The sequence below is a fragment of the Leptinotarsa decemlineata genome, unplaced genomic scaffold (assembly GCF_025532065.1).
Source record: "Leptinotarsa decemlineata unplaced genomic scaffold, Ldec_3_MD MMD2_tig00026307_RagTag_RagTag, whole genome shotgun sequence".
Taxonomy (NCBI): Eukaryota; Metazoa; Arthropoda; class Insecta; order Coleoptera; family Chrysomelidae; genus Leptinotarsa; species Leptinotarsa decemlineata.
Genome location: NW_027412681.1, coordinates 11,218,229 through 11,244,757, shown reverse-complemented (window position 1 = coordinate 11,244,757; position 26,529 = coordinate 11,218,229). Strand labels below are relative to the sequence as shown.

Here is a 26,529-nt window from a genome sequence, read left to right as displayed (position 1 = left end):
CTATGATGCTAAGTAACTCTGAGAATCATATACATGTCTACCCAGAATATAATGCTGAAACACAGTTTCGATCACGAAAATACGAAAAATATTGAACGATAAGCATTTTTTGTGGAAAAATGAGAGTTTTTCTTGGATTTTTTTTCACCTATCACAATCTGAAAAAATATTAAATATGAATTGTAGAACTTCATACAGGAATAGAATGGGCAACATTTTCAGTTAACCCGATGAGTAACTGAGTAAATTCGAAGTGTTTTTCACACATACACAGAAGAAATACATAAGAAAGAACAAAAAATTGCATTAATAAGATACCTTATTTTTGTGGTAAAAGTTATATTGGCAGAACCTCTAGACCATTGAAAGTACGTGAAAATGAACATCGCTATCATATCAGCAATAGGTAATTAACAGGATCAAAATTGTCAGAACACATTTTGAAATCAGACAACGAACATCCAGTTGAATGGAACTAGACGAGAATGATTGCCAATGAACCCCACTCAAAAAATCAGAGTATATGCTTACATCTGGATAGGAATGTAACTCAAACAGCTCCTTAAAATGGATCGTACTTGATTACCAGTCTTGAAGAAAGACACGTATAGTGGCGAAATTGCAATATAATATTACAAGAGAATACCTTGTACCTACTACATCGAATGTTCCAGAAAATAACCAACTAATCAATAACATTGACATATTTCACATTTCAAAACTGAATTGACATCTATCGATGACGTTTTGAAAATAAAACGAACCAAAAATAAACTGCATGATTCATTAGATTCCTTTTCAGTTCTGAAAGCAAAATTATCAAAATAGGACTGATAAATAGAACATTTTTCTTTGTGAAAAATACTTTGAATTCAGATGATTATCAAGATGAACTGAAGAGATTTGCCTTTCCACAGCCTTTCAGATTGTGGAAGGTGGAAAAATCCAAAAAAGGGTCAATAAGAAACCAATAATGAAAAATGTCGTGGTGTTTTTTCTGGTAATTGCAGTAAAAATATCGTCATCGTGTCGTCGAAATATTGAATTCATAGCTGGTAGACTCCGGATCTGTATCCAAAACACTTCCATGGCCACTCATCGCGTAAAAGGTAGGTATAAAGTGGTAGTCAGATCTGTGGGTACCATTCGACGTAATACCTGAACACCGTATACTTACTCTTCATTACAATAAATGCGTGTGGTCCAGCTAAGAGGGTGTTTGAAGGTGAAGTCCTCTCAAGTTTGTCCACTGAATGTAGTCAAGTGCTACTCTTATTTCTATCGAGGAGGTACGGACCAGACACTTTTCATCGGTCACGTAGGATGATGAGTGGAAAAATATTAAAATTCGATACGAGACAGTGTCATACAATCATGCCCTTTTAAGCAAACCATTACGGAGTGAACGGAATAGTATTCGGATAATTTTTATGTACCCTAAAATTGAATTAGGAGAACACATTTCGCATTTTTCAACATGACAACTCACCAAAAATACTTCAATCTATCCAACTCACCATTGAACTCCATCAGAACACCACTAGTCAAAGATCACCACATATAGATTTTAAATAATGAAGCAAAAACGAAAATCATCCTCATAGGTTATTTTTATGCAGTTGAACATTTATTTACTCAAAAATACTCAGCGATGATAATAATAATAACATGCAGGACAAATGCAGAAGGCTGTCATTCTTGATTCACTGGGCTTGTTCAGTGTACATGCTTATCGAACCTAATGATCTCTTATTTTATGATATATGGAGTGGTCGTTGGTTGATAATGCTGGCACGCCTTCTGAATATATATCGGGGCTTCGGGGGATGGGGCCTGACCAGCGCAAAATGAGGTTGAAAATAACATGCCTAAATTCGTGTTAAAAGTTGTTTACGATCACCTTATACACACGAATACTCACTGCAGTTGACCGAGTGTTCGAACGGATATATGAGCAGAGAGGGTCGAAGAGAAGATTCGCTGGATGTAAAGAGAACCTGCTCATCGATAGATGTGTAATGCAGGACTCGATACAATATAAGCGTAACCTCTCTATGGCCTGGATCGATTACCGTAAGGCATTTGATACAATTTCGCATGAGCTCATCTTGCATTTGCTTAGTAGCCTTGCGGTGCCCGACAACATAGTGAGATGCATTGAACAACTGATACCACTCTGGCGTACTCGTTTCACTATAACATCTGGTCAAGCAAGAGTCCAAACAGGGTGGGTCACTTTCAGAAGGGGTGTATTTCAGGGTAATTCCCTCAGTCCCCTTCTCTTCTGGATCTCACTATTGCCATTATCCGTTGCGCTCAGAAATACTAGAGGGTATAACTGTGGCACCCCCGAAAACAGGAGGCACAAGGTTACCCATTTTTTTTATATGGATGATCTTAAACTTTATGCTTCTGGAGAGAAGGATATCCATCAGTCCTTGAGGGTGGTGGAAGGGTACACGCATGCTATCGGTATGAAATTTGGGATAGACAAATGTGCAATGGTCCATCTCAAAAGAGAACGATGCGGGGACTACGGAGAGGATGTGCAGCTCGTAGCTGGAAGCATCCTACACCATCTGGATGCCGGAGAGACGTATACTTACCTCGGGGTGGAACAACGCCACTCACAAGAGGTAACAGCAGAGAAGAACTCACTCCCCAGCAAGTATGAGCACAAGCTCTGACAGATCTGATCATCGAAACTGTTGGAGAAGAACAAAGTTGCTGCAATGATCTACTCGTTTGGAGTAGTGAAGTGGACTCGGGAGCTGTGTTAACTTGACGTGAAGATCTCTTCAGCCCTGTGGCAATGCAATAAGCCAACGCAAGGGGTCTTCTTAAAAAACATTGAAGACCTTGGCTTATCAAAGATCTTGATCTACGCTTTCTTCAGGTCGAGTGGGATGATGTCGGAAAATGAGGGGTACATTATGGTCTGTCAGGATGGTGTCTTCAACGTCTCAGTCTACCGCAGTCGCGTGATGGTTATAAAGATTCCTAACACAAGGTACACGACCTGCCGCGAGGCGTCTGAGACCTTAATGCACTTGCTGTCAGCATGTCCAGCTTATGCGGTCTCAGACTATATTCGTCGATATAACGCGGTCTTAAGAGAGCTTTATTACCACCTTTAGCACTAGAGAGTGGTAATTAGTTATTACCATCTACAGCACTGAAGAGAGGTCATTAGTTGATAATGCTAGCGTAGGGCCCGACCAGTGATACCTTACGTTTAATAATATTAATAATTGATTTAATATTACGATTCTGCCTTGTACTGAAGTCTTTAGCAGTGGGAACAAAACTCGCATCTGGAAATGAAATAGTCTTTTCCTGAGCAAGCCCAGCAAATAACCTAAATCAATCGAAGACATGGACTTGGCCTAAACGACCCCACATGTTATTCCTGTAACGAAGGATCTAGAGAAGGAGCTTCTTCGTTTTAGTCCCACCCCCACTGGACAAAGAACAGAGAATATTTTATATTAAAAACCGTTGGAGACATATATCGGTCTTCAACTTCTCAACTGTGGATTGATTACCCTTAAGTATGTTTATGCAATGATTGTGGAACTTCAAAAAAAATTTGTTGATAATGAATATCTCAAAAATGTCTAAGAAAGACTTCAGACGGTGGCCCAAGTAACTGGTAAGCGGTAAATAAAAGTTTTTTCACTGAATTGAACATATGAATTCACCAAACAGTTTTATGTTTGGCCTAATGTTAAAATCCTGATTATTAACAGATAATGAAACTATTGAAACTGAACTGAATCCAGTGCTTTGGCTCCAATTAACTTTATGAAAGATTCGTGCGATAAGAGATTATCGAGGGATTAACTAGGTGAAATGGCTTCATTATAAACATATGTCCGCTAATCTCATTCAAGTTTGGAGATAATATATTTTCAATATTACAGAAACTAACAGAAATAATAATACAGAGTGGATAATCGAATACGTACAGTAAGGCAGAACTGCAAGTTTGTAAGTTTTAATCTAAAACTATTACAAAACCTTCTACCTCTTTGAGGGTATCATCCTTTTCAAATGTGAATGGGGATCGACTGACACCTTATTGAAAAGACGTCCGATCCCCTATCCACTGCCGCTTTTTTTGGAAATCGATACACTCGTTTAGGAGATACTGAGCTTTGAAATGCCAACAATCCGAAAAGGCTGAAGTTGAATTAATCAATGCATATAAAACGATAGTATATTTTAAACCTTATGAGTTAGAAGATCGGTCAAATGGAAAAAATGTTGCATTAATAGAAACACTGTCAAGTGGTTCAAACAAATCTAGAATATCAGGGGCTGGTTATTGAGATATCATAAGAAAAGTAAATTGTGTCATTTTTTTCTCGCGTTATTTCAGAAATTATCAAAAAATGTTACAGTCATTTTTCATTCGATAGATTTCGAATCCAGATCCAGTGTGTCAGATACCCAACGGAGAAACAACAACTAACCCAGCTAATGTCGTGCAGAGAGTTGAAGTGAAACCATCAGGCACATGTGCAATGTCTTCTATTTGGAAGATTCGTCGCAAGTAACTTCTTATACGTGAACGACAGATGTCAAAACTCCTTTGACATCTGTCGAAGAAGTTAAGAAATAAATAATCAGCAAAAGAATAACTGCAAATATCTTTGAATTGTTTGTCCATTTCTGATAAATAGAACTTTTTTTTTGTGAAAAATACTTTGGTTTTACGCAATAACTTATCGGGGTAAACTAAAAAGTTTGCTCTTTCTGAACTTGTATAAAGTTCTCCATTATAATATTCATATTTTTCAGATTGTGAAAGGTGAATATACCCAAAAAAAGTTGATTGGTTATTCACATTTTGTCTTCAATCGAGGACAGCCTGCCCGATACTGACGATGCCCAATAGACTGAAACAGCTGTCTGCCGGCGGCTCTTATTTTGAAATCAATATGTCAATGATCAGAATAGTACATATCTACGTTTGTTTGAAGGTGATTGACAATGTTTCATGATAAATTTCACTAGTTCGGACTTCCATTGTCTAATATATAAAATGATTTCAAATCCCTGAAACAACTAAAAAAAGTAAGAATTAAAAATAAATAGCTGTAAATAACAATAACAATAACAGGCAAAAAAACTTGAAATGAAATAATAGTAAAATAAAATACAAGTGAAAATAAAACAATTGAACAAAAAATAAAAATAAAGAAATACAAAATGAAAATAAAGAAAAAATAAAAAGTTAAGAAATTTCAAGCCAAGTTAGTTCAAGACGTTCCACTTGTTAGTATCCACCAACAGTCGTCTTCGGTTGATGACTGGACTGATTCCTCCGAGAGATGACTATTTATGGGGCGTTCGAGTACTTTCACTTGTCCCCGCTCTATCACTTTTTCCGCTTCACTGGTTCAGTGGGAGATGATCGTTTGGCGGGAGTTGGCCATTTTTCGCTTGATGATGGGTTTCCATATGTTGCGTATTTCTACGCTGGCTTGGCTGAATACGTTCTTGGACAACATGTATGCGGCTTCCTTGTATGCGGTTTCTGCTAAACCAATGTTCCTCTCTGTATAAGATCTCAGCTTGAAACCACTCGATGTTGTGTTGATGGGTCCAAGCATGGTCTGCTATTACTGATTTGCTAGTTTCCGCTCGCTGTGTATGTTTCTTGTGCTCGGCAATGCGAACATTCAATGGCCTCTTAGTTTCACCAATATAGGATTTTCCGCACTCACAGGGTATCCGGTAAATGCAATTCTTGGAATCGCAGTCCGCGTTTGGTGGCCTGGTTTTCGTGAGGTTGCTACGGATAGTGTTACCGGATTTGAAACAGGTCTTGATGTTGTACTTGGAACCAATTCTGTTTATACTCTCCGATAATCCTCTGATGTGTGGATGTGCAAGCACTGGTTGTAACGGCTTCTCTTCCTTGCTAGGCTCCTGCTGTCTTTCAGCCAAAATCTTTTCTACCATCGCTTTGGAGTAGCCATTCCGTTACAGATCATCTTTGGTGATGTCTAGTTAGAGTCTTGATTATTCCTCTTTTAGTTGATTGATGGTGGTTGGATTCGTGGTTCAGATACTGTCCTGTGTGAGTGGGTTTCCGGTATACAGATGTTTCCCACTTAGTATCGGTAATCTTCACCAAAACGTCTAAGAGTTGATTGATGGTGGTTGGATTCGTGGGTATTTTTATCTTTATTTTCATTATGTATTTATTTATTTTTAGGTTTTGTTCAATTGTTTTATTTTTACTTGTATTTTATTTTACTATTATTTAATTTCAAACTTTTCTGCTTAATATAATTGTTATTCACAGATATTCATTTTTAATTCTTCCTTTACGGTACGGAGAAACAGTAATGAAGAGGTAATTTTCATATGTAAACGGTCCTCTTTAATCCCCTGGGAGCGCTCCATGTGGAATATTTGGAAATCCTTTCTAATTGCACATCTACAACATAAAACGAACCTACATACAAAATTTCAGCCTGCGAAAATATAGCGGTACGGAGAAAAGGTAATTTTCATATATTAATGTGCCACTTTTATCCCCACGGGAATGCAAATAATAATAATATATTTGTTTGCACCTAAATTACACATTATACATAATATTATATGTTACAATTATATAGATGATATAGATAAAAATATATAAGATAAGAATATATTAAAATTTAGTACTTATATCATAGTTCGTGTAAGTAACAGCATCAATAATTATATAACAATTTAATAATAATATAGTTACAAACATATAAAACATATATATACAATGTCATTATTAGGGCGCAAATTTAACAAAATACCAGATTTCGTGAAAAAAACTCTGTTAAAATCTACGTCTGGCTGAAAATGTCCTAATAGAAGATGTTTTTATTCTGTCGAAGATTTTATAGAAGACTAGTACATGGCCTACATCTGTTGTAAGTTTATATGCACTTTATATTTTTGTATAATAAGTATATTTCAGTATACTCATTTTATTTCTACAAATTTGTTATTGTCTATTCAGTATATTTTCAAGTGCATTTGTTTGTATGTATTTCTCAAGCACAATGAAAATAACGATATTATAATGTTTCATTCACAATGAATAAATTGACTGATTGATTCATTCATTCACTGATTCATTTCAATCGGTTTATAAATAAAGAAACTGAAAAAAATATCAAAATACAACTGTTAATTTTGCTGAAACTATTTATAGTTTGTGAAACGTTTTCTAATAAATCAAAGATGGACAAATACCAAACATTTTGGTGTTAGAAAAAATCTGGGAATGGGAAGACACAAATACTGAAATCTACGCGAAAGAAGTCGTGGGCAACAACAAATTTATAATGACAATGACAAGTTGGATATTTTTATATTCGATTTATTTTGAAAAGTTTTTTAATTTCAAGGGAGAAAAAGACCCTCCTACAATATTACATTTTTGGTATACGAAGTAAAACTAATTTTAATGGCAAATATTCATGTAATAATCCATTCACGGAATTGTCCTGAATATTGTTACCATCCTTAGTCTCTACTGAAAAGTTTTCTGCGGACCACCCAGAGAGCTGCGGAAGGTGTTAACGAAGACCTTCTTTTATGCTCGTCGTCCAAGACGGTGTCAATGAAAAAATATCTCCGTGCATTAACACGTTTTTATTATTCTCTCTGTCGCAACTTCACTAATTCATTTATTGCTTGGTAAAAGTTATCGAGATCGAAATCTGCCTGCGGGGGTTTTCTCTCTGCCGAGGACGTCGTTGATAGAGATGTTTGGGGCGATTTCCTCGAGGAGTCTGCTGCCAAAATTGTACCTCACTACGGGTATTTTCTGTTTCGTGAAAATACAAAAGTTTTCCAGTCATATTCGTCTTCAATCGTTTTATGGTGGGACATGCTCTGTAAAGATAGTGTTTTTTCATTTCAATAAAATAATAGTAAAAAAATTAAAAATAAGCTCTTAAATACTGAAACAAATAAACTAAGTTTCACTCAGTTCAGAGAAAAAATTTACAAGAAGGAATTATACCTAGCTACTTACTGAATATGGTAATCTGTTTAAAAAAAAAATCTGTTTTTCCGTTAACCAGCTGTCGCACCCCTACGAACGACAACCCTCAGAAGTCGAAACTTGTGCGAGCTAAGGATTAACGAGGTCTTACCTTTTAACGTGTGATTCCTAACACGGGTTGGACGATAGCAAGTGAAGATCGATCGTTCAGACTAGGGCTTGAACCACCGACCAACACGGCAGTCAATTCGAGTGAGTGAACAAAGCACCCATGCCGAACCGCTTGGCTATGTTTGTGTGAAAAAAAGGTTTTTGGCTTTCTTCTTCTCTATCTTTATACAAAAAATGGAAATCTTCCAAAAATAGTAAGATGGCAAATATTTTTTTATTCACCACTTTCTATTTTGTTCATTTCAAAGTAGTCTCCCTGAGATGTAATACACTTTTACCAACGTTGTTTCGAATCCTCGAAGTTGAGGGTGATATGCACTTTTTGGTATGTCCTTGAGCGATTCGGTTTGCATCTCCTCAATTATCGCTAAACATCGTCCTTTCATGGTTATCTTCAATCTAGGGAACAATACAAAGTCGCAAGGGGCAAAATCTGGCGAATACAGTGACTGAGTCATGATTACGATGTTATTTTTGACCAAAAAATTACGAGTGAGCAGATGCATAAACTGGTAAACACACAGTTTGCTGTCGGATTTTTTTTACTGTTTATAGGTAATTTGGGTCTGCTGAATCCATAAATGCCACCAGATTTGCTCCATCAAATCGTTTTCAGAAAATACGACAACAGATTATATTTCTAACATATAGGCTAATTAAACGTAGCAGCACTACATATGTAATGTAGTGCTGCTACCCATCAAATAAACGAAACACGAATAAAACGTGAGATATTTATTGTACAACAATATATTTACAAAAATCATCACACATATCTGCCAGAAAAACTTAACTTTTCATGTAACCTAACAGCATCCCAGCACAAATTTGTTATTCGGCGTCACCTGAAAACTTCCTTTTATATGATTTTCTTGCAAAGGCTTTAAAAGGACGGTCCCTTTAGAGACTCCAGCAGTAATCCGCCATCATATGAGTGTCCCATCTTCCCTGATACCTCTCTTCCATCGTTTTGATGTCTTGGTGGACGCGTTCCTCTTGTTCCTCACACGGTCTAAGTGGCTGTGGAGGTAATGAAATTCATTACTCATATGACAACCGTGTTTGTTAAAATTGTTCCACTAAATCTCGGTAGTTTTTCGATTTAGTGTTTCCAAGAAAATTTTCCACAACTTTCACAAAAGAGCACCATGCATTACACTCAATTTCAGTCATCGATTTTATAAAATACTAATCTTTTATAAGTTGTCGTATCTGAAGCCCATCAAATATTCCGGCTTTCAATTTTTCTTTACTAAGTGCAGGAAATTTGATGGACAAGTATTCAAAACAAAGAAGATTCGGAGGTAATATTATTTTCTCTCGGTCGACCAATGCTTCGTTAACTACGTTAGCTTCCCCTTGAACTAAAGCATCTTTAGAACGCCATTTTCTTCTACTCCTTAGCCCTGCAATCCCAAAGACACATGAAACAAGGATATTTTGTATAGCCACCTTGTTGTCCCAGGAGAAAGTTCACCATCGTGAAATCAACACAGTTTGCCCACTAATAATGGTCATATTTGATGGTTTTTAGCACCAGCGATATTGTTTTATATTCTTCTTTCAGTTTTGTAGAATGCCCAAATGGTATACTTCCATATTTGTTGCCCACACTTTAAACTTCGTTGGGAACTGTCGATAAAAAGTGATCTGGTGTATACTCCGATACACCCATTTTTTTTAACAGTCCTTTACAAAAACCATATCATCTTACTGATAAAACAAAGGCAAAAGATCTTTTTCTCTATTACGGTAGTATGTAATTTTGGTGTCTGGGTGAAGAAGTTTATTTTCCTTTAGTCTGCAGGCAAGCAACTCGGAAGAATCCTTTGGAAGGTTCAAATCTCTAATAAGATCGCTTAGTTCTTCCAGAGTGAAGCGCTCAGGACGTGTTGGATTCCCTTCAAAATCACTGTCGTCTTCCTCAACTCTATTAGTCTGTAGTTCGTCAGATAACGTTTCGAAATTATCCTCTGGTAACGTAGGTAGGCTGCTAAATATTGGAATGGCTATTTGCTCAAGCTGATGTGGAATTGGTCTTATGGCTGAATCCATATTAGGATATGTCCACGTATGTCGATTGTTACGATCAATGCCCTTGAAGAAGCTATTGTATAACGAAACACGTGTCGCGGTTTTTGTAAAACCCTTATAGTGAAAATCATAGAATAAACTCTATTGATTAGTTTTTCAATGCCCTTTATATTCACAAGACAGAAATGGCAATCGTCAAAATGATTTTTTGGTTCCCTCCACACCATTGGAACACCAAACTTCAAACATTTTCGTTGTCCTTTCGTCCACTGTCGCAAGTTTTCAAGAAAGTTTTGCACACTACATGTGGAGCCCAAGAGTTATCTTGATCTCCTAAATGAACACCAAAATAGGCTTGATATGCCCGTTTTTATAAAATCACAAACTGATTTTCTACATTCTTTTACAATGTACTCACCACATATGTAGCAAAAACGTTCGGGTTATTCACACAACAACGCCTGCTTGTAGAAGCCATGGATTTCAGTTGTCAAAAACAAACTCTTGCAACGAAACTCAAGTTCAGACTAAATTTTACAATGAAATGCAGTCGACTTTATAGGAATTTATTAAGGCCATTTCCGAGAAAATACTATTTACTTATCGGACAATAGGTAAGAAGCAATTAGCGCTAATTTCATGTTATGGGTATTTCCAATAAGTACACTTTAATTAGAAGTCATTAGTATGCATTTGTCTTAGAATTTGTTAAGTTTGTTCATAAACATATTGCAATTATAATGGTGGAATATACAGAAATGTAAGAATATTTAAGTATTTGATGAGTAGAGCTGATACAAAGAAGAGGTTTGTATTTTTGGAATCAGCACAGATGAATTAACCAAAATCAGTTGATTTTTTTTCGGCAGCAAGATAATTTTTTTTGTGGGCTGTGATAATCGTTATGCAAAGAACATACTTCTTATCGGCTGTACGAATTTTTGCAAGAACTCCTGACGCACAAGCCATGGTAATCAAAGAAAACAGTAAGCATAACTTTGACATTTGATCGAACTTAGCGTACTCTTTCTGGGCTTGTCTCTCGGGCTCTTCCATGGGAACGATTGGACTTTTATTTCGATGTCATAACCATATACCCATGATTCATCACCAGTTATGACCCCTTTGAGCAAATCTGGATCGCTGTTGAAATCATTCAACAATTCTTCGCCGATGCTTATACGACGGTTTTTTGGTCACTGCCACACGCTTCATCCCCAAAATTTCTGAAAAACTTGCATGGCATGAGCCAACCGATATGCCGATATCCTCAGCAACTTCTCTAATAGTGATTCCACGATTCTTCATAACAATTTTCTCCACTTTCTCAACATTTTCATCGGTTGTTGATGTGCTGGGGCGTCCAGGGCGAGTGTTGTCTTTCACATCTTCTCGACCTTCTGTGAAAAGCTTGTACAGCATGTGAACTTTTTTGTGACTCAGAGTACAATCACCGTATGCCACTGTCAACATTTCAAATGTTTTTGGGCACTTTATTCAATTTTTTACACAAAATTTAAGGCGAATTCTTTGACTTCCTCGAAGGCAGTCTTCCAAGTTTTGGAATGAGATACTGTCTCAGTAACTCATCAGAACATTTCTAGATATTACGACTTTTTGTCACGGACGAGGCAATTGTACTCATGTCACGTTAACAGTTCGTAAATACATTCATATGCTTATTTGATTTAATCCCAGCCACAGGAATATAGGAATGGGTTATATTTTCAGAAAGAATTAGTTTTCGAGAAAGAATTATTTTTGGCTTTCTACTTCTTTATACAGAAAAAGTAGAAAATTTCCAAAGGAATGAAGAAGGCAATCAAGTTCAACTATTCACAAAGAGGTATGGATCATGCATAGAAATTACTCTAAGATACAAACTTGAAGAAAAATCCCTCCAAATTTTTTGTAAAAAGATAAGTAGAAAGCCAAACTTTTTCTTTTCCAAACACTTTAGGTACTTGTTTAAATTCTGTGATACATAAAGTAAGATATGCTTCCATTCGAGACAGTATCAGGTACTGATGAAAAAATAAGCAAAAGACACAGTTTCAAAATGTCACGGTTAAGGGTGCTCCCTGTATGAAAATCTACGGTTAAATTCTGATAATTTATTGAAATTTGCTACGGCATAGTGTTGGATTGTTAATATTTCTGAATATAAAGAAGATACAGCCAAAAATTTAATGTATAAACTTTCAGTTTTTTCTATACATATCATGTGGTAACATTGATTTATTTAAAACCACAACGATTAAATGGAAAAAAGGTAACTATCGTGGGGAACAGTACAATGGCCAAAGAAAATTCAGAGAAACTTTAGTACTATAACGATGTGACAATTAATCTTTGATTAAACGTTTCGTGTCAACATGACCACCACCAACATTTTTTCAATACTAACATGTCTGTTTTATTACAAATATTGATAAAGAGATAAAATCACAATTCAATGGTATATCACACTCGATATTTTCAGAGCGTTTCATTTGAAATGAGTGGTACCATCAGTGATAACAATCAAAAAGAAAACTGATTTTTGGGGGAAAATAAAGCCAATGCAGAAAAATAAATCCACATGACAAACTATATTGAATGCTCGAATTGACGACCTTTTTGTTGAATGCATATACATTGTCTGTCAATATAGTTTTTGTGGTAATTTTTTTAGCATGATGGATGCAATGATATTCCATGCATGTGTTATTTTTTGTTTAAAAGCGGTCAATATCTGCACTAGGTGCCGAAAAAACTTTTTACTTTTTATATCCCCAGATAAAAAATATAAAGGAGTAATTTCTGCAGAACGAGCTGGCCAGGCAATCGGTCCATTGTTTTCAATTCATTTTGTTGGGAATATTGCATTTGAATGTTCTCTTACTATTGCTAAATCATGATGAGTGGCACCGTCTTGTTGAAAATATTGTATTTAGGTATAATGATTCAAGTAGCCATGGAATTCATTGGATAAAAAATGTAGATGCATTTCAGCATCCAAATACTCATCGTGAAAGAAAGAACCTACAGTGTTAATCACTGTTAATCATGCACAGTTGTTGGAGGTTTTGCAAGATATGAGATTCAGAGGAATCGCGCTGGATTTGATCAAGGCGTACTTGATAGACAGAGTGTAATATGTGGGTATTGGTAAATCTATAAGTGAAAAATCAAAGATGAAATATGGAGTCCCACCGGGTACCGTTCTAGGTCCCATACTTTTTATACTATATATTAATGGGGAATGTTCCTCAATTTGGGTTATTACAGCAAATGCAAGTTTGAACAAAATAAAGTTGAGTTTCATTCATGTGTTTTTCAAATTCACTTCGAAAAGTATTCAAATTGATGTTTCAAATGTTGGGTTTTGATTTTCAAAAGGATTTGTTTCTGATTCACATATTGGCAACAGCGGCTATATCAAGTTGAAATAATTTATACGTACCTATAGTCTATTTCAAAAGAGTGTAGAGTAATAAAATCTCATTAAGTATTCAAAAGCGCTACAGGGTGATCCGTCAATAAATTCTGTCACTTCCCTAGTCCGCATTGCAAAATTATGTCGTTTCATAAAGAGCAGGTAGGTATCACCCTGTTTTAAGGGATTTGTCCATTGTTATCGACGGATAAATACCGAGCCAGAGGCGCGCTAGTGGGATAATTGCCAAAAGAATATGCATTCATAAAAATTATATTAAAGGAAATAAAAATTTAATACAGCAGAACAGTGTTATTAAAAAAATATAAAATGTAACAATAAAATATATACGAACCGAAATCGGGAAATACTCACAAACACACACGAACGAACTTTACGTATTGAAACACTTGTGGGGACTTTAAATCAATTTATTCACAAAAACGACAAGAACTTTACTGGATACGTTATTACAATTTGACACTTGAACAATACTAAAACTGTGAACTTCCCTTAACGTTTAACAACACTCTATTTATACCCTAATTGAATGTTCTAGAGATTACTAGGTACAATTTTCGAGAACCTTCCGAGAAAATAATTATTCAGACTACCCTTAATTCTAAACCCTAACCTAAGCAAAAGTGTCACTGTCACTGATACACTGGTCTCTGTCCAGATTGCTTATTCCGCTACAGTATATTTACAATTCAATTAAATTATTCTACATCAGTATAGTCTTCATCCGAAGAACTGTCATCATTCCCTGGTGTTATAATTATAGGGTCAACCACCTGATCGACCAAGTTGTCCAGTTCCCACATTTTATCTTCCTCTTTTAAAACATGCTGGATTGCTTTTTGCCAGTTTTCTGATGTGATTTCCATAATGGCTTGATCAAACAATACCTTGACATCTTTCATTTTAAATGTGGTATTGTGCCTTGCAACATATCAGTAGTTGTTTACAGCTGATTCTCGGCCTCCCCCCACCACTATGACGTATTAATTGCTTTTTTTATTGGTTGTTGTTTGGTGAAGTTTTTTTGTTGTGCAGTGAAGTCAAGGCGTTGTGACCTTGAAGTGTCTGGTGCATGGATCGTTCAGATTTTTTTTTCATATGAGATTTTGTGTGTTTATGTGTGTGTGTAGGAGAATGCACGGTACAGGGTTTCATCATGTGCTTGTTTGTCTATGTACAAACATACGTCTGCATACTTCGAAGATCCTCCAAGTAATAAATGCTCCATCGGTGTTAGGGCACCAAGTTAGTAGTGGAGTGACGTCACAGCAATAACCGTTCAACGGCTAGAGAGCGACATGTTCACTCCACGACGTGTGGCAGAGTAATGCGTATTCATCGGTCTGCCCTCACCTCTCCTGAAGCGATGAAGGTTCGCTCTAGCCCCGCTATCCATGGTGACACAACGGCAGCCGAGGACTGTTTGCCTAGCGTCTACCCTCTCCGAGACCGCAACGACCACTGCTTGCTCGTATATCGACATCTGTTATCGCATTCAGTTGGGAGGTAATCTTGGCGCATGTAGTTGAGAAGTGGGGTTGGCTATGACGTCTTGACGGGTCCTATCAGAGTGTATTTAAGAAGCGTACGAGTGTTGGCTATGTCAGTTTACATCAAGTGAGTTAGTGAGAACTATTATATAAAATGTATTCCTGTGACTGTGGTAAATCTTTCACTCGTAGTGATAATCTTCGTCGGCATCAGCTCCAGAGTTGCCAAGGAGGGCCTGCAGTGAAACGGGTGAGAGTGGATAATGCAACACCTATGTATACGTGCAATTGTTGTAATGTGACAATTCCTATGAGCCAAGTGAATTCTCACCGAAGAACCATGAGTCATAAAAATAATGCATGTGTTCAATTGTCTGACGGTGTTCAAATTATAACGAATGCATTCAATTGCCGCATTGCTACATACAGGGTGGAGAGTTCGATTGTAACCAGTGACTACATGTCATTTTTCAATAAGATTAGGCAGAAGGTCATTGAATTACTGGAATCAGCCATCAGGATCCATAAAAGCATCAAGGTGAATATGGAAGTTTTTGGGAATTATATTCTTCAGACTGATGATTCGAGGGACACGAAGTCATTTAATTCCCAAAATAAAATAGTGGACCAATCTTCAGATTTGAATGCTGTTTTTGATGGATTCCGTGATGTAATTGTGGCTCAAACGACTGAGTTCCAGGATCGCGACTCAGGTATTTATTTTTTAAAAATTTCAATAAGATTGAATAGTAATATTTTTTTTTTTATAATTCAGGTTGGACTTGTGAAAAAATATTGTTTCTCGAGGTCAACATTAATAAATACAGTCCACTGGAAGGACGTTCATATGTGAAGCTGCCTCAATGTATTCAATGGAAGAAAGCTGTTGTGAATGTTCGTAATGAAGATCAATATTGTTTTGCTTGGGCTATAACATCAGCATTATATCCTGCAGATAGTCGAGTGTCCGAACTTACGTCATATCCACATTTTTCCACTGTTTTAGATGTCACAGGTATGGATTTTCCGGTTAAAGTTAATAATAAGAGTATCGAAATATTCGAAGATAGGAATGATATTTCAATTAATGTTTACGGTTTAGAGAGTACATTTGAGAAGGGTAAAATGAAGTATGAAGTGATTGGTCCATTGCGATACTCACAGAGAAGACTCCGGAGACATGTCAATTTGTTGTTTATAACTGATGACTCCGGTAATGGTCACTATTGTTGGATCAAAGATCTTTCAAGATTAGTTTCTAATCAACTATCAGCTCATAGACAGAAAAAATATTTTTGTGACGGATGTTTGATATATTTTTCTGATGAGAGATTGCTTTTACGTCATAATATGTATGATTGTAATCACATTAGTACCACAACACCAACTACTAATTTAAAGATCAATAAATATGGTAGAATGGTTGCGGAAAATAAACTAATGTTTGAAAACTTTGAGAGGCAAATGAGGGTGCCATTTGTAGTGTATGCTGATTTTGAATCAGTGCTTAAACCGATTCATGTGAATGAGCCAAATCCTGAAAGTTCATACACGATTAAAACATTCAAACATGCCCCATATTCATTTGCTTATTTGATAAAGTGTTCATATAATGATGATTTGTCAAAATTTGTTACATATAGGGGTGTAGATGCAGCTCAGAAATTTGTGAGTAGCATTGAAGATGATTTGAAAGAGATACATGAAAATCATCTCAGAAACCCTAAACCGATGGATACACAAACTGACGAAGAAGAAGAACAGTTTGCTGCAGCCAGAACTTGTGGTATATGTAATAAAGCATTTACTGATGGTGAAGTCAAAGTAAGAGATCATTGTCATGTCACAGGAAAGAAAAGATCACATGCCGCTCACTCGAAATGTAATTTAAATTTCAAAATACCAAACTTCATACCTATCATTTTTCATAATTTAAGTGGTTATGATTGTCATTTATTCATAAAAGAATTGTATAGGAATAAAGAGAAAGTTGATGTTATCCCGCAAACTAAAGAGAAATATATATCTTTCACGAAGCATCTCTTCACACACAGCTATACCGATAAAGATGGTGTGGTTAGGAAGAATTATCTCAAAATGAGATTTATCGATAGTTATAAATTTATGACTAATTCGTTGGAGAAGTTGGGTGCAAACTTGACCTCCGATCAATGTTTGGAGATGCACAAACATTTCCCACAAATTGAGAAATTCAATTTGATGAGACAGAAAGGTGTATTTCCATATAGTTTTGTTGATGACATTGACAAATTGAATTATCCATTACTTCCGACAAAAAATCAGTTTTATGACACACTCAATTGTGAACATATATCGGAAACTGATTATGATAGGGCTAGAAAAGTTTGGAATTTATTCGAGTGTCAGAATTTGGGGGAATACTCTGATTTGTATTTGAAGTCGGATGTATTGCTACTATGTGATATTTTTGAAAACTTCCGCACCACAAGTTTAGAGATATATAACTTAGATCCGGCACAATATTACACTGCACCTGGATTATCATGGGATGCCATGTTGAAGTTCACTAATGTTGAATTGGAATTACTAACTGACATTGATATGATTCACTTTTTTCAAAAAGGTATACGAGGTGGAATTAGTCAATGTAGCGAGAGGAAACATATAGCAAATAATAGATTTTTACCCAATTATAATCCCAACGAACCTTCCACATTCATTACATATTTAGATGCAACAAATCTATACGGTCACAGTATGTCACAACCTCTACCAACAAGTGAATTTACATGGTTGACACCAAATGAAATTCTTAATCTCGATGTGATGGATGTGAGTACTGATAGTCCGTATGGGTATGTATTTGAAGTGGACATTCATTATCCACAAGAGTTGCATGATAAACATTCTGACCTTCCATTTTTAGTCGAAAAAATAATACCACCTCGTACACAATCGAAAATTCCCAAATTAATTCCAAATTTGAATGATAAAAGAAAATATATTGTTCATTATAGGAATCTACAGCAAGCTGTCAAAAATGGATTGATTGTAATGAATACACATAGAGTATTGAAATTCAAACAATCATGCTGGATGAAACCCTATATAGATCTTAATACTGAAATGCGTAATAGGTCTAACAACAAATCTGTTAAAGATTTCTATAAACTAATGAATAATGCGGTGTATGGAAAGACAATGGAGAATGTAGATAATCGAATTGATGTTAGACTCGTTACACATTGGGAAAATATAAAGAAAAATATAGGTGCCAGCACTCTCATAGCCAAACCAAATTTCAAAAATTGTTCAATTTTCACTGATAATTTCGTTGCCATTCAATTGGGTAGAGTGAAGGTTCATTACGATAAACCATTATATTTGGGATTTTCCATATTAGAATTATCTAAAACAGTCATGTATGACTTTTTCTATGGATGCATCAAACAACACTTTGATGAAAATGTCTCTTTACTTTACACAGATACCGACTCGCTCATTCTTAAAGTAAACACAGAAAATTTTTATGAATTCATAAAAACTAACATAAGTAGATTTGATACATCCAATTACAGTATAGTTAACCAATTCAATATTCCAGTAACAAGTTCAGTCTTGGGTAACTTCAAAGATGAATTTCCAAATGATCCAATCATGAGTTTTTATGGTACAGGTGCTAAAGCATATTATGTGAAATCTGTTGATGGTGAATTTAAGAAAGCCAAAGGGGTTAAACGATCTGTAATAAAGAATGAATTGACATGCGAAGATTATCAAAAAATCGTCGAACAAGGTGGTATGATATTCAGAAAGATGAATTCATTTAGAAGCGTGTTACATGATATGTATACTGAATTAAAAAATAAAGTTGCATTATCATATCACGACGATAAACGATTTATCATTCCGAATACTACCCACACTCTTCCTTGGGGTCATAATGATATTGAATTTTATGAAAACGATCCAAATGAGAACATTCGTTGGATAAGTAATATTATTCAACAATCACAATCTCAGGAGACTCCATTGGATCAATTGATTAATTTATTATCTGCCGAGATCAATGATTGAAATATCATTCAATATCTTCAAAACCGGAAAATTCAATATTGATATTTATGTAGCCATTTATAATTAATAATATATGATAGAAGTAATGTGATATTAATGTATTATGTATGTATGTATATGTATTACTGTAATGAATATAAAATGATTAAAATTTTATTTGTATTATTTCTATTTCCCTAATCAATTACTGCAATATATAGTATAATGTAAATGACAGAAATATCAGTTTGAAGAGAATCATCGTAGAGTGCACAATGTCTAAAACAATCGATAAGTTTGGTAGAAAAAGAAAATGGGGTGGTAATGTCATTCGAGGTCCTCCTGGGAATGGTTTTAAATTAACAAAAGATGGTCATTATGACATGCAAAGGAAAATATTGAAAAATACAAGTGAACCAATTGACAAGAGTGATTGTGTAACTGTATCATATCTTGAGGGGGAAATTAATGGAGCAAAGGAAGTTATACTTCTAGCCCTACAAGCTGCAATACAATCCACAATAGGCAATATTGCTCGGGACGCCGGCAAGCATTTAACGATAAAATTGCAGAGGCTCGGATAACTTTCACTCGTAAATTTGACAAACTTACAAGTGATGTAGACATAAAAATGTCTGACATAACAGCGTCTACAAATAAAAAATTTGATGCTATGTCAAACATAACAGGGACTACAATGAAAAAGTATGATGTACTGGAACAGAGAGTTGAAGTATTGGAGAAAAACCATAAAGAAGTTTTGGAGAGAAACTATAAAGTCAGGCCATCATCATCAGGTGGACTGGGATATCCAGGACTGAACATTAATCCAAATCATAGAATAATACAACCAAAACCAAAACCAACTGATGATGTATTAATGGAACCAACATGGTGAATGTATTCCCTCGTTAGGTTAGGTTAATAGCTACGTTAGGTTAGCTGCATACTTACGTTAGGTTAGGTGTTAGGTTAGTATTCCCTCGTTAGGTTAGGTTAATAGTTACTGTAGGTTAGGTTAGGTTAGGTTAGGTTAGGTTAGGTTAGGTTAGGTGTTCGGTTGCATAGCGGTAGGTTAGCGTACTAGGTTAGGTTACGTTAATACATACGATAGGTTAGGTGTTCGGTTGCATAGCGGTAGGTTAGCGTACTAGGTTAGGTTACGTTAATACGTTAATACGTTAGGTTAGGTGTTCGGTTGCATATTATGTTACGAACGCGCGCGCGAAGAGGGCGTAGATGTCTCTCCAGATGTCCCGCCTACCTGGGGCCGGAGGCCCCACCCACCTGGGCGGAGCCCAGGCAGTGGGCGGGGCCCGTTAGGGCCACCCCCCCCCCCCCCCCCCCCCCCCCCCCCGTCGCCACCAACTTTTCGGATACCCCGCCCCTTTCCGAAGCCCCGCCCCTCCCCTCCCCGAAGCCCCGCCCCCCGACTCCCAACATTTGCGCATGTACACCCCTACCCTCATCGCGCATGTGCGCTCCCACCATTTTCCCACCGCTCACGCATCGAAGTCGATACCCTCCGGAGAGCACTCCACAACATTCAGTTCGAGAAGTCATCTCATCGAGAGCAGTCCACTCCACAACAAGGCAGTACGTTCCAACGACCAACTTGATATTTGAGTAAGTAAATTAGGAATGTTATTTTTTATATCAACTAACTTTGTATTATTTCTTCTTTTTCAGAATGGCAACCAATACACAGGAGGTGAATAATGCTGTGGCGTCTATTCTGCCGGTGTCCGCTGACCAGGAGGAGGCAGCATCTTCGAGAGCGGTGACGGTTGACCAGCCAACCACTTCGCGTTCGCGAGTTAGGTGCAGATCTTCTAGCCCTGACTTATTCGAGGAGGAGGAGGAAGTCAGGGCTGTGAAGAAGGTTTGCCAACGACCTGCAGCAAAGGTTGGTCCTATTTCAAAGTACCGAGCTACTTGCAATAGGACTAATCCTTATGCAGGTAGTTTTTCGACCTCTCGTAAGAGGGCCTCCACACCAGCAGCAGCACCAGCAGCAGTGGAAATTCCGAGGAGTCCTTCTCCGGAGTTGGTGATATTGTCGCCGTTGGTGACGCGACTACCACCGCTGCCAGCGACACCGGCGGATCCTGAGGTGTTGGTGCCACAGCCTATCGGAGAGGTTAGTGAAAAGATGAGTGTTTTTCTGCAGAGATGCAAGAAAGCAGAACGAGCTGCCCGATCTAGCGAGGCCGAGTTGGTTACCATGAAGCGACAAATGGCTGAAATGGATAACCGACGGAGGGAACTCCAAAAGGAAATGGCCGAAATAGATCGGAATTATGCATCTCTGCAGGAAAGGTGTAAAGCAAAGACCTCTTCGATAGAGCTGTACAAAAAAGTAGTGACAGTTATGGACACTCTTTTTGTAGATGAAGTGTAAATGTAAGATTAGTTTTAGGTTAGTTAGGAGTATTTAATTATGGTAGTTTTAAGTTTATATTTGTTAAGTTTATATTGAATAAAGGAAAAGGAAGTGAAATAAAGGGTGTACACTGTTTTTTGGTTTGGTACACATTGAACAATGCGATGGTTGGAGCATTTTTCTTCACTTCCTCTTATTATCATTATTATTTTTTTATTTCAATTCCAAGTTCTTCTAGACAAATACCTCACATCAATTTTTGTGTTCTCTAATCACTTGTAAATAATTTCATGTGAAGAAAATTTAAAAAATAAAAAAATAGACATGTTTCATAGTGAAATCGACAAGTATATTTCATTTGTATTTTATCCATTCAAGTATCTCTTTCATTGAATATGTCTTATGTCACTTTGCAATTTACCCCTACTCATTGAATATGTCTTATGTCACACTACAATTTACCCCTACTCAATGTTCCACTCCTCTCCCACTCCCTCTCGAAAGTATAAAAGTAGAAATCATCTGATGAAACATTCAGTTGATCAGCTAGCATCGAGATGGAACCCGATTCAACCTCCGAACCCTATAGCTGCCCGGATCAGGGGTACAACTTCAATTACTGGGATAACAGCCAGGTACAGGTTGTCTCTTCCACCACGGAACCCCACAGTCCGCCATACGAATACCGGGATCACGACATCAGGATGCAAGTTCAGCATGTCACTGGCAGTGACGAAGGACACTTGGATGACTCGGAATATCCAGATCCTGACGGATGGTGGGACCCTGCTTATGATGACATTGTCCCAATGAGTAGCGACGACGACGATGATGACGACGACGACTCTGGTGATGATGCTGATGACGAGCTTGACGTTAGACGTCCTCCACCATCCCCTATCCTCATCGAGGATAGTCCTCCGCCATCCCCAATCCTAATCGATGATGATGTCCTCAATTCCGATGATGACATATAATCATCTACTCGTCCATCATTTCCTTTCCTTTCCTTCCACGGAGTACACACTTTTTGGTTGGTGTACACGAGGCACTGCGAGGCTGGGGCAGTGTCTTCCTCCCTTCCTCTCCCTCTTATTAGTTTTTTTTCCATAATAATCACTAGAATTTCTCCTAATAATCGCTCAGAGTTTCATTCTTGATGTTTTCGAATCTCAAACACTGTTCTACATTTCACCCCCTCCATTTCATTTCTTCCAATATAAATATAGCAACAATCCCAGTTCTATATCATTCTTCCACAATGTCGAGTACAGGACCCATCCAAGTACATGAAATAGATTCAACGTCTGATCATTTGAGTACAACCTTCGCTCAATTTCTGCAGCGAATCTATGATCTTCCTGATGATTTCGCAGAACGAGTGGAACAAGGTATTCAGGACGACATAGATGCTGTTGACGATAATAATGCGGATGATGTGATTAGTATATCATCTGATTCAGCTGATTATGACGACGACGACATCATGAGTATATCATCTGATTCAGATGACTACTATGAGGATGATATCATTAGTATATCATCTGATTCAGATGACGATACCATAATTATTGTTTCTGATGATGAGGAGCGTTAGTCCATATCATTGCATGGATTAATAAAAAAATAACAGCCCTTTTCAGGGCTACAATTAAAGACTGAAACAATAAAAAAAATAGCTCTTTTCAGAGCTACCATTATACTTTCAAACAGAAACAGATTCATACCATTGTTAACATTATGTTAACATTATAATCTCAAACGAAATATATGTATGTGAAAGTATTCATCATTATATGCATATGAATGATTGACAAATGCCAACTTCAACTTTCATTTAAAGTAGTACTCATCATATGCATAGATATTCAATGACTATCAAATTCCAAATTTCGACTTTTCAGTCAAAGTAGTAATTTATTTGTCATATAATGTATAGATATTCAAAGACTAACAAATTTCCAACTTAGACTTTTATTAATCAAAGTATTCATTTGTCACATAATCTATGAATACTAATACAACTAACTACTGTTTGTGTGAATAATGTAGCCCTGAAAAGGGCTGTTGTTTTTTTTTTGACCAGTAGGTCCACGGTTATTGTGCCACAGGTTGGACATTATTACATATAATACATGTAGATACTCGGGTGAAGTTTGTTAGTGGCCTCTCGCAAGCTTCACACCAATTCTGTCCCATTTCCATAATTGAGACAGTGTTGTGGGTGTTGACATGGGCATACCACCCTCCATTATTGTTTCTATGCGAATAAAACCGAAAGCAGCACCAACATAGTTTTTTGTTCTCTCCATCTATTGTGCTGATCAATACGTATGCATCCAATGCACAATACAAATCCAAGGGATCTTCCAGTGTCTCACTGACATTGAGTGTTCGCATACCGATCCTCATAGCACCATCACCTTCAGTTGTGTCAGCTTCTATCCCTTCATCATCTCCTTCTTCATCCATGACCCTCTCAAACTCCATCACGTCATCATCTTCGTCGCTTTGGTTGGCCTCGTTTTCAACTTCGTCTATCTCATCTTCATCGACTCCAACATCTTCTGCTTCAACTATTACTTCCTCTAGCGGAACATTGACATCCTCATCATCTGATTCGTCTATCCAATTGTTTTCATCAACAGCAGCTATTCTATTTAATGCAGCATTTATTTTTGCAGAATTCATCTTGTTGTTGTTTGCTCACAGTTGTAGAGAGTGAATGAATGAACTCTAGGTTTGCAAGTCAACTTATATAGGAGGTGATGCGACTCCCACTTGACTCGTTTAGAGTGGAATAGTAGGAGAAGTTATCCCACTATACTTCCACATGATGTTGATTTGTATAAATAGAGATCGTAGGTATAGGAGAGAGCATTCAGAGTTTCTGTAAGTCATCTCTTTATATTTCTAATCGAATTAGTAAAATGCCGTTTCCAAAAGAGTGGAATGAAAAACCAAAAGTGTGTGTCTACCCAATGATGATTGCAGGGGCTATTGTGTGCTACTTTTGTCAAATAAGTAGACCTAAGGATTCAATCAATCCATGTACTGGTATGTGTAGTGATTGCGTGTTGCGGATTCAACTATCGCCTCCTTCTCATCCACCGAAGCGAACAAAATCGGATTATCGTCAACAACAGTTACAGTGTCTGAAGTGTTCCGAACCTATAATATTTAACAATATAGGTATCTGTAGAAATATTTGTGGTATCTGTGCTGCCGTTCCAACTCCACTGCAACGTTGTTTGCGTTGTGATACATATTCCATGAATTGTTGGAATCATGTATGCAATGCATGTAGAAGTACTTGGGATCTGTGTGAGAAGGTTGGTCAACTCTACCCCAATAGGAGAATCCATTTTTTTCAATGTTGGTGTTTGACGCACGAGCAACAACTATTGAGGAATAGAGTCAAAGAACGTTCCACATCCACAGAGACATATTAACATTTTTCATTTTTTATTATCGTTATTGTCCTCTATTATTAATAAATATATATATATTTTGAATTTATTTGTATTATTTTCTAACATTTAAAAATACATGCATGCAACACAAAGTTTTCCTCTTAAATGACAAAGATTGTTACATGCGTGAATAGTTTAGTGAGAGAGCGCATGTGCCAGTTGATGAAAGAGCGCATGCGCTAGTTTATTTTCTTCTATAAATGGTGAGGTCTCAGTAACATCATCACCTTTCCTATCCACATTCTATTGCTATCACATATCATTCCTCAGACCTTAATAATCATGAGCTCTATGCCGCTATTGATTGCTGAAGATGGTTCACCACTTGTTGATATCGATCAGACTGATTTTGAAAATATTCCAGTATTACATTTATCGAGTCAAGATTCGATAAATGATTTTGATATTAACGACTTCGTTAACTTTGCAGATGTGCCAGAACCAAATGAGCAAATTATTATTGAAAATCCGATCGTTTCGCAATTATCATCACTCAAACACTCTTCATCTACCCTTCCTCTTGGTGTTGATAAGAAATCTAGAACAATCAAGAGGAAGGTTACTAAGGCATCTTCATCGATTGTCACTGACTTTAAAGAAAAGAAAGAATCCAAAAGTGTTGTGCGACAGAAAAAACCCGCAACGAAAAGTGACAGATCGAAGAGGAAGCCAAAAGGTACTCCTAAAGAAATGAAGAGTGATTTGAAAGCTGAACCGCTATCTTCTTTCAGCCCCCTCCATCGGTTTGGGGAAATGAAAAGGAAAGCAAAATGCCGTCTTGTAAAGGCACAGATGACTATTGCTGAACTTGAAAAGAGTGAGCGAGCTATTAATGCTAATAATGAAACTCTTGAAGCATTAGATGCCAAGATTGCATTAGCGAAGGTTGAATTGGCTAGAATGTCTAAAGATGCTGATGAACTCCGTTCAAAAATTGGTAAAGATAAGCAATTCCATCAACGTTCGAGAATGCAAGCTCAGGCTGAGCTTGAGGAGTCGACTAAGCTTTATGAGACAGCATTATCAGTGAGAGATAATTGGCAAAAAGAGTTGGATACTGCATTTCAAAGTGACGGCGATTAGTTTTGGGAATGATAATGTGTTTTCAATATCGTGAGTTGAAAAATATAAGCGGGAATGGAGTATACAATTAATTTGGTTTGGTATACACAGAACATTGCGAATGGCTGGGGCAATGTTTACCGCTGCAATATTTTTCAGTTCACATACTTATAATTGAAATGAAAACAATAATGAACTTTAATATTACTTTATTCATAAAAGTCACTATTATATACATTTAAACCATATTTGATTCATCAATCCAAGAATTTTGTTCGCTAGGAAGGCCTAACCACTTTACATATACTTTATTTTTTCTTCTCTTCAACACCTTCTCAATCAGATATACGTCAGGATTCTCGGTTCGTAATAACTCTTCTTCGTAAAAACATCCTCTAATCGGCTGTTCATTCATATCTTCAAGATTATAA

At 36.8% G+C, this 26,529-nt stretch overlaps 2 protein-coding genes across 6 annotated transcripts in view; one reads left to right on the top strand and one right to left on the bottom strand.

The window, feature by feature from the left end:
- LOC111510225 (uncharacterized) overlaps positions 1-26,529 on the bottom strand; it is a 179,106-nt gene that overhangs the window by 86,849 nt on the left and 65,728 nt on the right. The window contains exon 4 of one of the 5 annotated variants that reach the window (XM_074180960.1): positions 7,359-7,896. The exons of the other annotated variants lie outside the window; for them this stretch is intronic. Coding sequence (XP_074037061.1) covers positions 7,689-7,896 — 208 coding nt within the window. The 3' untranslated portion in view covers positions 7,359-7,688. Of the gene's footprint in view, positions 1-7,358; positions 7,897-26,529 lie in introns of those variants that run through there. 5 annotated transcript variants of the gene reach the window in all.
- On the top strand, positions 20,388-21,581 carry LOC141485048 (uncharacterized). The gene is made up of 2 exons (XM_074180969.1): positions 20,388-20,806; positions 20,870-21,581. The coding sequence occupies exons 1-2, from the start codon at positions 20,388-20,390 to the stop codon at positions 21,579-21,581; spliced, it is 1,131 nt and encodes a 376-aa protein (XP_074037070.1).